General features: G+C 33.0%; 2 protein-coding genes across 2 annotated transcripts in view; one reads left to right on the forward strand and one right to left on the reverse strand.

Moving 5' to 3' along the window:
- The first annotated feature begins 3,688 nt into the window (after positions 1-3,688).
- Positions 3,689-14,034, forward strand: part of LOC126879582 (gastrula zinc finger protein xLCGF3.1-like) — a 40,096-nt gene continuing 29,750 nt past the window's right edge. The window contains exon 1 of the mRNA XM_050642752.1: positions 3,689-4,089. The gene's annotated coding sequence lies outside the window, so the exon portion shown is untranslated. The remainder of the gene's footprint in view (positions 4,090-14,034) is intronic.
- Positions 9,856-10,446, reverse strand: LOC126880766 (uncharacterized). Its single transcript, XM_050644818.1, has one exon. The coding sequence runs from the start codon at positions 10,444-10,446 to the stop codon at positions 9,856-9,858; it is 591 nt and encodes a 196-aa protein (XP_050500775.1).

A 14,034-nucleotide genomic window follows, 5' to 3' on the forward strand; every position in this document is an offset into this window, starting at 1 on the left:
TTTAACATTTTCAGGTTTGTCGCAATCTTTAGTAAGATGCTTTTTTGTGCATTTAACACACCTTGGCCCTCTAATGCAGAACTTCCATGTGTGACCATATGCTTGACATCGTTTGTATTGCGGTATTAGTTTGGTTTTTTAAATGGCTGAATTTCAACTCTTGTTCCTGGATGTCCGTTATCCCATATAGCCATATATCCCATATACCGATACCCATATATTTTGTTGATGTCTTCGTCTGGTTTGAAGGTTAACATAACCATGTCTAATGGCCACTTTAGCTTCTTAACTGCGTTTATGGCTCTACAGCCTCTTCTTTGCAGATCTTCAACAATTTTTTGGGACGGGCAAGTGTGATGTAATCTCTTTACTATAACTTTTAGCGGTCTTTCCTGTTTGTTTTCGTATGAGTGCTATTGGAGACTTTCCTCTCTTAAAGCTTTTATTAATTTTCTACACTCTTCACCGTCTTGTACATTCATTAACTTTTATCACGTCACTATTTACAAGTTTAGTAGTAAATTTATTTAACTTCGAGTTAAGGAAGTTATATAAGACTTCATATTCTTTGGAACCTTCCACTTCGACAGGTGGAGGCATTTTGGCTTTCCTAGCTGTAGTTTCTTTGGAGCTACGTTTTTATGGTGAGATGTATGGAAAGGTATCGATCTTACGTTTCTTGCTGGTTCTTGATTTAAACCTAATCCACTCCGTCTCCTTAGCGAGCTCTTCTTCATCTGTTACATATTCTATTTTATTTTCTTTTTCAGTTAAATTGGCGTTTGTTGCCAACTCTGTATATTGAGATTTTAACTGTGCTAGTTCTCTCTCAAGTATGCTTACTGTATCATACAATTTAGTTGTGTGGCTCTCGGCAGCTTTCCAAGCATTAAATAAAGTCTGTTCGTTTTGCGACCTTTGATAATTTTCTTCAAAAAGCACCTGGTTCGCTTGCATAATCATATTTTGTTTAGCTCCTGCCATTGGTTACTGTGTATCAAGCACAGGCTGCTGGTTGTAAGCCATATTTACCATAACTAATATAAATAAATTATTTGAATAATTAATAAATAATTATTGTTTAAGGCCTGGCCTATTTTATTTTTATTTATAACACAAACGATAAAAATAGACATAACGATAGCAGGTCTGTCCAGATCAACTCTAAGGCTCTAAGGCACATCAAAGAAACATGAAACGTAAATTACGTTTCATGGAAATAAACCACTGCTAAACAAATATATGTTCGGCCAATTATGAAACTCTCCGAAAATAAAAATGTGTCATGAGCATGAATCACTCTCGTTTCATTGGTAGGCGGACTTTGAGATTTGTTTAGCAGTGTTTCCTTTTCATGAAACATGTTTTTCGTTTCATGTTTTTCGTTTCATGTTTCTTTGGTGTGCGGCTTGGCTTAGGAAACAGACCTGCTCTCAACTTTTGTTGTTATTGTTTTTTTTATTTTATACTAATAATTAAATACTAATAAATTATATTCAATTAAAAGAACGGCTAACCGCTTTTATACTGGTTTCGTTTCACTACAGAACGCAGTCACACACACATACGTGCTTATCTTCCGGCAGTCAGTCGAATACTAAATATAATTAAGTAAGAAGAACATTTCCGTAGTCTGTTTATGTTTCTATGTTTCCTTCTGAGTGAGTTTCGTTCATCTCTTTTCTTTGTCCTCTGATCATTCCCTATATCTCTTTTTGTGTTCCGTAGAAGTCGTGTTCCATCTGTTTTGAGAAGCTCTGCCCATGTTCTCTTTTAATTTGTCTGACTAAAGTATTGTTTCGTTTCATATTTGTTTATAGTGGTTGTACGCCTGTTGTTTGTTTTTTCTGTATTGTAAAAAGTCGTTTTTCTTTTTTGATATGTTAGAATTCGTTACTTTCCTCTCTTCAAGTGACAGTGTTGCTGCGTTAATTATGTTATCTTTGAGTTTTTCCCAGCTTTCGTAGATAATATCGTTTTCTAATATTTCATTCTCAGATATCTTCTCTGATATATCGGCAATTTTTTTCTAAAAATAATAATTAAGAAAATCAGTTTATAAAACACGAATACCTAATTTTTTATTATTACAATTATTTGAATGACCTACACAAACATTATTCTTTAACCCAGCGTCGATTTGACTTCTACAACTATACATTATTTGTTATTTAGTTGCATTTTATTGATTTAACAGAGGATTATAATTTTAGGTTTCTCTTGTGAAGATAATATGAAAACTGATGCCACTAGCCTATTAACAAGTCATGATAGAAATGACAGTAATTTCAACCCATACATAACTTCCACTGCCAATGTGAACACTGGAGGACAACATTTTATATGTGCAATTTGCAACAAACAATTGTCAACAAAACGTAATTTAACAATCCATATGAAATTGCATACTGATGAAAACTCATTTAAATGTGAAATTTGCAACAAACAATTTTCGACAATGAGTTATTTAAAAATACATATGAAATTGCATACTGATGAAAATTCGTTTAAATGTGAAATTTGCAACAAACAGTTGTCAACAAAGGGTAATTTAACAATGCATATGAACTCGCATACTGATGAAAAACGATTTGAATGTGAAATTTGCACCAAACCATTTTCAACAAGGCATTATTTAGCAGTACATATGAAATTGCATACTAGTAAAAAACCATTTGAATGTGAAATTTGCACCAAACAGTTTTCAACGAGACAAGTTTTAAAAGCTCATATGAGAGTGCATACTGGTGAAAAGCCATTTGAATGTAAAATTTGCACCAAGAAGTTTTCAGAGAAACAACAGTTAAATAGGCATATGAGAGCGCATACTGGTGAAAAACCATTTGAATGCGATATTTGCACCAAACAGTTTTCAACGAAACAAGATTTAAAATCGCATATGAGAGTGCATACCGGTGAAAAACCATTTAAATGTGAAATTTGCAACAAACAATTATCAACCAAGAGAGGTTTAACACTACATGTGAAATTGCATACTGGAGAAAAACCATTTAAATGTAAAATTTGTACCAAACAATTTTCAACAAAGGATTATTTAGCACTACATATGAAATTGCATGCTGGTGAAAAACCATTTAAGTGTGCAATTTGCAACAAACAGTTTTCATTGAAACTATATTTAAAAACGCATATGAGAGTGCATACTGGTGAAAAACCATTTAAATGTGAAATTTTCGTCAAGCAGTTTGCGGAGAAACAAAAGTTAAATAGGCATATAAGAGTGCATACTGGTGAAAACCCATTTAAATGTGATATTTGCACCAAACAGTTTTTAACGAAACAAGATTTAAAATCTCATATGAGAGTGCATACTGGTGAAAAACCATTTAAATGTGAAATTTGCAACAAACAATTATCAACAAAGAGTGGTTTAACACTACATGTTAAATTTCATACTGATGAAAACTCATTTAAATGTGAAATTTGTACCAAACAATTTTCAACAAAGAGTTATTTAGCACTACATATGAAATTGCATACTGGTGAAAAACCATTTAAGTGTGCAATTTGCAACAAACAGTTTTCAATGAAACTATATTTAAAAACGCATAGGAGAGTGCATACTGGTGAAAAACCATTTGAATGTGAACTTTGCACCAAGCAATTTGTAACTAAACAAGTTTTAACAAGGCATATGAGAGTGCATACTGGTGAAAAACCATTTTAATGTGAAGTTTATATCAAACAATGTTTAAAAAAACTCCGGTATGCGGCAAAATAAACATACTCTGGGCTAATTAGCAAAATTCATGGAAAAGTTATTTACCAGCAATTTTATTGCTGGAATCGAATTATAAAATCCTATATATTAATAATATAGGTATGCAAAGTCCTCACATAGTGTGCTACTTTTTTTATAAACAAAATGGCGCCGACAAATCGTATTTTTTCAATTATTGCTCTATAACTCCGAAGATTTTAACATTACAACAAAAACACCGACATAAAAATTCACCGCAATTAAATTCTGCATAGAGATATGTTTTTCCCGATTTACTCCGACGAAAATTTTCCTCGGAAAATGCGGGGTTTCCCAACAAAAACTCTAATTTTCAAATAAAGTTTTAGGTAAGTAACTATTAATCAGTAATTAAATAACCTAGTGACATCAAAGCTTTCTTGGTATAGATTGTAATTCCAGAAGCCGCTGAAAATTAAACGAATATTTAAGTAACAATTCAATTGTTACTTAATTGTTAATTAACAATTTACGAAAGCAATAATAACCAAAATAATCATGATACATTGATCAAACTTATAAAAATTATAAAGATGAGATGCTTATTTAATATTTTATCGACAAAATATAAATTTTTCGTTTTTTTTGCATAATTATTAAATTTTGAAAAAAAATAGTTATAATACGCAGGTCTAGTTAGTAAAGTACAAAGAAAGGTTATTTACCAGCAATTTTATTGCTGGAATTGAATATTATGATCCTATATATTAATAATATAGGTATGCAAAGTCCGCAGATAGTGTGCTACTTTTTTATTAACAAAATGGCGCCCCCAAATCTGGTTTTTTTCAATTATTGGTCTATAACTCCGAAGATTTTAAATTTACACCAAAAACACTCAAATAAAGATTCACCCCAATTTAATTCTACAAAAAGGCATGTTTTGCCGATTTGCTCCGACGAAAATTTTACTCGGAAAATGTGGGTTTTCCCAACAAAATCTCGAATTTTCAAATAAATTTTTTGGGCAAGTAATTATTTATCAATAATTAAATAACTTGGTGAAATAAAAGCTTTCTTGGTATAGATTATAACTGCAGAAGCCGGTGAAAATTAAACGTATATTTTAGCAACATACATTAAACTGATAATCGATATTTTTTGTAAGTAATTAGCTTGTACTTTAAACTCACTTTTACGCTTTGAAAGAATTAAAAAATATATCTAAACACCGCAGTAATCGTATGTTTACTTAGCTGTTTCATAACTTTTTTGCAAATGGTTGCAAAAAAGTTTTAAAACATTCATTTTCAAGATATTTTAAATACGCATTTTAACTATTTTTTAAAATTAGAATATAATAAAAACTTTCTGATAAACGTTAATTTGTTTATAACTATTTTTTTAAACATTTAAAGATTATGCAAAAAAATAAAAAATTTATATTTTGTCGACAAAATGTTAAAAAGGCATCTCATCTTTATAATATTTCAAAGTTTGATCAGTGTATCATAATTATTTTGGTTATTATTCCTACCGTAAATTATTAATTAACAATTGAATTGTTGCTAAAATATTTGTTCAATTTTCACCAGCTTCTGGAACTATAATCCAAACCAAGAACGCTTTTAAGTCACCAAATTATTTAATTATTGGTAGATAATTACTTATCTAAAACTTTATTTGAAATTTAAAGATTTTGTTGGGAAAACCCGGATTTTCCGAGGAAAATTTTCGTCAGAGCAGATCGGAAAAAACATATCTCTATGCAGAATTTAATTGCGGTGAATTTTTATTAGAGTGTTTTTGTTGTAAAGTTAAAATCTTCGGAGTTATAGAGCAATAATTGAAAAAAACACGATTTTCGGGCGCCACTTTGTTTATAAAAAAAAGTAGCACACTATCTGCGGACTTTGTATACCTATATTATTAATATATATAATCATAAGTTTCGATTTCAGCAATAAAATTGCTGGTAAATAACTTTTCCCAAAAATGGTCTATTCTCCGATGTTAACGCAATGATGAATTTGATTGTGGACTGTAAATTTTAGGTCTGCTACTGGTATTTCCTTGCACTAACATCCAAAATTCGATATATTATAGATAATAAAGAAAAAAAAATGGGGTTCAAACACACAACTGATATAAAAAAAACTGGGTACCAACCTTTAGTCTCGCTGTCTATGAACCTGGGGCCCCAGAACTGCACTCATTCTTGCATCAAACCAGCCACTTTACGATACTTTATAACAGAGGTCGGCAACGTTTTTAATGTAAAGAGTGAAATACTAAATTAAAAATTCATGGCGGGCGCCAACTATTTTTTGACCTAATAAATATATAAATATAAACGTATAAAAAATACGCTTTGAATTTCTTGTGTAAATTAATAATAGTTTAAGGGCGCACTAAAATTTATTTAAGGGCGCATTGGCGCCCGCGGGCGCCGCGTTGCCGACCTCTGCTTTATAATATCATGCCGATGTTTGACATTGTTTGAATTTTGGTTACACGTGAACGGTGCGATGTTACTTCTTCGCCGGACGCCGGTTTTAGAATATCTCCGTACTCGTACTTCTAGCGCCTATGCGCAGCAATGGTACCCTGCGTAGAACCAGCTGTGTGTTTTTTGAAGCTTTAAATTTAAATATTTAGCGGCAAAGTGTTGGGCTAACATTACCCGCCTCCAAAACACACAAAATTTATTTAGATTTGATAAGATTTCATATTGAATAAAGTTAGAGATTGAATTGATAAGACTAAATTGACGAGATTTGATATTGAATTGATCGGATTGAATTTAGAACATGTAACTTAAAATAATAAATATTAAACTCGGTTTTAAGAACCCAAAAATAATAATAAAAAATTCCAAAGTATAATCTATTAATTTGTTTAGCTGAAAGTCAATAGAGAAGAAGAAAATAATAAAAATTAATTTTCTATAGGTAAGGGACACAGTTTAACTACCGGTCTCGTGTATGTACTCGTAGCTGTTTTTACAGTAGCAACTCGAACGCAGCCATCTTCACCCGAATGCAATTGTAAAACACGACCTAACGGCCATTTAAGTGAATTTTTGATATTGTCACTCGAAATAACGACTAAGTCGTTAACTTTTACTTCTGGACATGAATCATACCATTTATATCTCTGTTGAAGAGTATGTAAATATTCACGCGAATACCTCTTCCAAAAGTCGTTATGAAGTTGTTGTATAAGTTGCCATTTCGAGAGGCGATTAATTGGAACTTCGGATAAGTCAGATTCTGGTGTGACTGAATTTAAAGGTTTGAGGGTTAGAAAATGTGCGGGTGTGAGAGGCTGAAGATCATTAGGATCGGAAGATGCCGCTGAAAGGGGTTGTGAGTTAAGGACAGCCTCGATACGACACATAAGAGTTGACATCTCCATAATGGTTAGTTTTTGCTCTCCTACAACTCTTATGAAATGGTTTTTAAAACTTTTCACGCCGGCCTCCGCTAAACCATGAAGTGAGGGCTAAGTGGAGGTCCCAGATGCCAACGGATAGATAGTTGGTCTGATGCTTCCTTGGCATATTCCAGTAATTGATTATGAAACCCTAAGAAATTGCTACCTCGATCGCTCCAACAGTCGCTCACTCTACCACGACGAGATACAAAACGGTGAAACGCAGCTACGAAACTTTCGGTGGACAACTCCATGGTAAGTTCGAGGTGTATACAGTATGTTGTCGTGCAAACAAATACACAGACATACGACTTAAAAGATTTAGAACCCCTATAACGATGCGGGAGAACATCAAAAGGTCCACAAAAATCTATGGCCACATTTGAAAAAGGTTTAAGTTTATTGATGCGATGAAATGGCAGAGAGCTCATTATTGGAGGGTTGTAAGGTTTAGGGTTGATTCTAAAACAACGCAAACATCTCGATAATGCTCGATTAATTGCATTTCTAGCAGATAAGACCCAGAATTGCTGTAACAATAAATAGTGCATTGTTTTAAAACCTGGATGTAAGTTTTCTTTATGCGTGAAGTCTATGATAAGGGTAGTGATACGATTTTTATTTGGAATTAGTAAGGGATGTTTTGCAGTGAAGGATATAAGATCTGATTTTTGTAATCTACCCCCTACCCTAATGAGGCCATCTTTATCTAAAAAAGGGGAAAGCTTGCGATAGATTTTCGGTATTGGTTTGCTGTTAGATAAAGAGGAATATAGATCTGACAATGAAACAAATTGTACTCGTTTGATTAATAGATGAAGGGTGCTTTGCATTTCATCAGGGGTAGGGTTTTCAATAGACTTCAAGGATGTGTTATTTGAAAAATTAGATTTTTGATGAGAATGATTTTTTGTTTTATAAATAAATCTAACTACATAACAAACAATGCGTTGTATTTTTAATAGAGAAGAATATTTCTCCAATAGACAATCCAAGAAATTAGACGGGTAGTTAGAGACAATTTAGGTTTTTCTTCAAGATCGAAGTCCTCAAATTGCTCCTTTTGTCTCGCTTTATTAAAATCGGGCCATTCATTTTGAGATAACCATAAGAAAGGAGGCGCATTCCACCACATTTCGTGCGAAAGCAATTGCGAAGGAGTTGCACCCCCTAGATGCAATGTCTGCTGCATTCAATGCAGATGGAATGTACCGCGAAGAAGTTGAAGGTATGATTTCTTGGATGTGGTTTACTCGATTGGCCACAAACGTTTTCCAACGACTAGGTGGGGATGATAACCATTTTAAAACCACTTGAGAGTCACAGAACGTAATTATCTCGGTAACTGTTAATTGACTTGAATACGTAGATAAGATAAAATCGATAAGATCACTTAAAAGATAAGCGCCGAGGAGCTCTAATCCCGCTAAGGTTTGTGTTTTGATAGGTGCAACTCTCGATTTTGCACAAGTGAGAGAGATAGATATGTGGTTTTCTTCTTCCACTCGAAAATACACAACGCATGCATATCCTCGGTTGGAAGCGTCACAAAAACCGATTAATTGACAAGATTGATTTTTTGATAATTTGATTTGTCTAGGTAGAGTGCTATTAGATAATAATGGAAACTCTGAGTGAAGATTATTCCAACAATCGATAATAGCTTGGTCTGGAGTGTCATCCCAGCCAATGTTTAAAATCCAAAGCTGTTGAAGAAGAAATTTAGCTAACAAAAGTATTGGACATAAAAAACCCAAAGGATCGAAAATAGTTCCAATGATAGATAAGATAGAGCGTTTTGTAGGAGGCTTGTTTTTCATTTGACAATTATAAGAAAAAATGTCATTTTTGGGGTGCCATTGCAACCCTAGGACCTTGATAAAATGTGGTTCTTCTTTATCAAAGGAAAGAGGCATTTGCCGATCAGATTCTGGCAGGGTACATAATAAATCTGGGCAGTTACTAGCCCAATTTTTAAGTTCAAACCCCCCAGATTTTAATAAGCCAATAAGTTCCTTTTGGACCGTTAACGCATGCGCAATTGAAGGACTGGTTCCTAATATGTCATCACAATAAACTGATGATTTTAAGACCTCACATGCCAAAGGAAAGCTTTCTTGTTCTTGACAAGCCAGTTCATTCAATGTGCGCATGGCCAGATAAGGTGAACATGTCATGCCAAAAGTGACAGTATTGAGCTCATATTCTGAAATAGGATCATTGGGTGAAAAGCGCCATAATATCCTTTGAAAATGACAATGTACAGGATTAACTAAAACTTGCCTGAACATTGCTTTGATGTCTGTAATATAAGCTATTGGATTTAATCGAAAAGTAAGCAATAAAGAACCGATGTCCTTTTGGAGTTTAGGGCCTGATAATAAGGTGTCATTGAGAGAAATGTTTTTGGGGCCTTTCGCTGAACAGTCCCAAACAACACGCAATTTTGTGGATACGCTCTCTGGTTTTAAGACACAATGATGCGGCAAGTAACATGATAAGATAGGTTTTTCCGAATTAGGTAAAACCAAAGACATATGATTTGTGTCTAGATACTCTTTCATGAATTCTGAATATGATGAGTAAAGATCAGGATTTTTGATAAGACGATTTTCGAGAAGAAAAAACCTGCGAAGTGACTGAGAATAGGTATTTCCTAGATCAGGGATAATTTCATTTTTGAAAGGTAAGTCTACCATAAACCTACCTGTCGAAAGACGCTACACAGCCGATTTAAAAATAGATTCTGCTTGTTGATCCTCAGATGATAATATTTGTAAAGAAGGGGTTTTTTCCACCTCCCAGAATTTGGCAATGATATTTTCTATGGACGGTGAGGAGTTAGTGAGATAACAGTTTGTTTGTGATAAACTACCAAGATTTTCGTCAATTTTACCCATGATTACCCAGCCGAAAATTGTCTCAAGGGCAGAAGGTTGGCCTTCTGGACCTTCCAGTTTATCTCCTGTAAGAAAGTTTACAAAATACTCACAGCCAAGGAGGACATCTATAGGTTTAGATTCAAAATAATTAAGAACAGCTAACTTTAAATTTTTTAAATGTTCCCACGGACCGCAAGTATAAGTAAATGAAGGCGCTCTTGCCGAAATGGTATCTACAACAACGGCCTGAAAATTAAATAAGGGACTGATCTGATTTTGAGGCTTAATCTGACACTGAACGAGTCCCTTTGAGATAGATGATGACATTTGATTTATGCCGCCAATTTCAGTGGAATAGTTGTATCTAGGTAAGTTTAGACGATTCAAACACTTCTCAGTGATATAACTTACTTCAGAACAACAGTCCATAATGCCCTTATTGGTTTAAAATTACCATACTTATCTCTGATATCTATGACAGCTGAACCAAGCAAGAATTTTCCAGTTAAGGTAGAAAAAGTGTGATAAGTAGTAGATGTGTGTGGTTGATTATTTTGCACCACATTTTCTGTGCTTGACATCTGAATATATGGATTAGTTTCTGAGATATGTAAAAGTGAGTAATGCCATTTTGACGAACAAGTTTTACAAGAATATTTTGATGAACAGGAATCCACTGTATGAGAATGATGAAGACACGCTAAACAAAGCTGTTTTTGTTTAACGAATGATAAGCGATTAGTTGGGGATAAATCTAGGAATTTTTTGCATTTTGAAAGCACGTGACCCGATTCGCCGCACTGAAAACAGCTGATAGTGTGATTTTTGGTATTTTCAGTGTTAGTCAACGCAGAAAAAGTTTGATTTAATTTGAAAGGTTGTTTTTGAGATTTCTGATAATTGTTTTGATTATTTTGAGAAGAATTTTGATTTGTTGATTTAGATGGTTTGTTAGAATGTAAATGTTGGACTGATTCTAAGGCCTTACATTTATTTTCTAGAAATTTATAGAGTGAATCATAGGTATGAAAGGAAACTGAGGTATGTGCCATTTCAAAATCAGTGCGTGTGTTGACATCCAATTTTTCGGCCAATATAAAGTATTTTATATAATCGTAATAGTCAGGGAGCTGAAGGGAATTTAAGATTTCGATAGATTCTGAATATTTATCTAGCAATGATCATAATTCTTTGGGCGAATCATTTTTTAAACCACTTTTTAGCATAGTACCAATAGAATTATCAGCAATAAGCCTTTTGTTCTGATATCTGTTTACTAATTTATCATAACAAATTTGATAATTATCTGATGTGATTTGAATACCCGAAAGCAATTTTAAGGGCTCCCCTTCAAGGTAAGATAGTAAATATTGCAATTTTCTGACGTTAGATGTAATGTTTTGATTATTGTGAACAAGATTATTAAAGAGCTCAAAAAATGTAGGCCACAGATTTCTATCTCCTCTGAAAGTAGGTATTCCCAATTCCTTCAAATGAGGGGCGGATTCAGCACGCACATAATCCGCATTACTCGAAGAACTGGTATCTGGAAACAGCTTGGAGAACGCTATTTTGCAGGAATAATAGTACTTTTGGACTTCCGACCTTATTTTATCCTGGGCTTTAAATTCGTCCTCCTCCTTTTCGTCTATTTCCATGATGACCTCGTTGTGAGCCTCCCCAAAGCTTTCGTAAATATTTTCCAAGTCAAGAAATCTTACATGAAACTGTTCCTTTGCTTGTGCATCGGTGGAGGCTTGTTGAGAAAAAACATAACACTCTGTAATCGTGTTTGTGTAATTATCCCGTTTTCTTACGGCTTTTTTCAGAGACATTCTGATACGATTTGATTTTAATAGATTTTAAAGATAATAAAAATGATTTTAAAGATAAAGATAATATATTAAAGATAAAATAACGATAAATATTACACTAGATATGAATGATATGTGATAGATAATTGATAATTGTATAATATTTAATCGCTATGATCGAACATTGACTGATTTTATAATTTTAATTAGTTAAATATTACCTACACTAGATGTGATAGATAATTGATATTATAATATTTAACCGCTATGATTGAAAATTAATTGATTTTATGTGATTTTAATGGATATTCGATATAAATGGTCTAATTTACAAAAAACTTGAAAACATTTAATGATAGGCAGATACGATAGATTATTTTTAGAATATAAACAAATATTATAGGTACTAGTGCGATGCTCGATTTGAGTAGTTTGGGCACTTATGATTTTTACTGACCGGCGAATACTAAATATATCGATCGCTAGCGATGAATGGAAAAGTGGCTGATACGAGTTGCTTCTGACTGTATACCCACGTTTGAATTTAAAAATTATTTAATTAAAATTAGAGGGTTGAAAATATACGGTTAGAAGGGCCATAAATATTAACGCAATGATGAATTTGATTGTGGACTGTAAATTTTAGGTCTGCTATTGGTATTTCCTTGCACTAACATCCAAAATTCGATATATATATATATATATATATATATATATATATATATATATATATATATACATATTAACCAGCAATAGGAAGCCAAAATGTGAACATTCTACGGCTTATTCACAGCCCTCCAGCCTTTTCGAAGCCCGATTTTGGGCTTCGTATGGTTTTCTTGTCGTTCTTAGACTTACAGGGGGAAGGGGAAGGAGCTGGTCGAACACACACATGTATTGGGGGGCTACTAATAGCTTGCCGTCTTTAAGTTGCTTAAAGTTCGCATATATAATGAGTAAATACTAGAAAACCTGCAATTTTTCGGGCTTCATAATGATGGAATTTATATCTATATATACACCATTTAGTGCAAGCTTTTGCCGCGGAGTCGCTGTTGTAGTCGGTGTATATGTTTTTATACAGATTTATGTTGTAAGCATTTTACGAAGCCCTAAAAAAGGCAACATCGCAATATCATATGTTTTAATTTTACATCTTAAAGATAACAAATCTGTGATTATACATTGTGTTTGATTGAATACGTTGTGCGGGCCTTATGCGTCCCCAATGAAGTGTTCGCAATGAATAGTAGCAATGGTAAATGCCAGTCATGAAGATGAAATCAGGACAAATGGAAGTGAGGTGAGTATATTTTTTAAATAGATAAATTCAATAAATTTCACATAAACCACCCCTATGACTCCGCTTTACAGTCGAAATTTATAATTAATTACATCTCATAGCCCATCTAATTTAAGTGTACCTGCATAACTATTGCAAAATTTGCTACCACAATTTAAGTGAAAATCAGACTGGTTAACTCGACAAGATTAAATCCACAGGTTTTAAAACTACTTTTTCTAAGATCGATTCGTGGATTTATATCACATTACTTGCACATATTTATACAAATAAGTACTATTTTTAAAAGGATAACAAATATAGGTCCTATTTTGTGTTGTAGAGGCTGGTAAAATCCGAATTGGACAAGCTTTGTTAGAGAAGGTCCCCGTTTTCTTTCAAATTTATGACAGTAGAATAGAAAAATTATATTAAAAATTCAAATATATTTCATTTGCTTTTTTTTATATCAAGATTAATGTAATTAGAGATCGTAAACAGAATATTTTAGTTAGGTCAACCGGAGGATAAACTCACTTAAACATGAGGTTTCAGATTAATGTGTAGGAGTGCTAACATAAGTGCACTTAAGTTAAAAGTTAATCTAATTTTTTATATTTACTTCATAAATGTACATATCTTTTGAAGAAAACACCCGAAACATACCCGAATCTTCATCATGTTTTTGAAAATAAGTTGAAAATATTTGTAATTGAATTCTTTCAAAAATAAGTGAAAATTAAGCACTATCGTTTTATTTTTTTTTCAATCATATAGTTTTGAAAAATTTGACTTTTTAATTCATTTTTTGATGTAGCGGCTAAAAAGCTAAAAATCTGGACGATTTGCATGATCAACATCTTCATTACAAAATAGGAACTAGCTTTTAACTACAAACGTATGTTTTTACAATTATAATTA

The sequence above is a fragment of the Diabrotica virgifera genome, chromosome 2 (genome assembly GCF_917563875.1).
Source record: "Diabrotica virgifera virgifera chromosome 2, PGI_DIABVI_V3a".
NCBI classification, from domain to species: Eukaryota; Metazoa; Arthropoda; class Insecta; order Coleoptera; family Chrysomelidae; genus Diabrotica; species Diabrotica virgifera.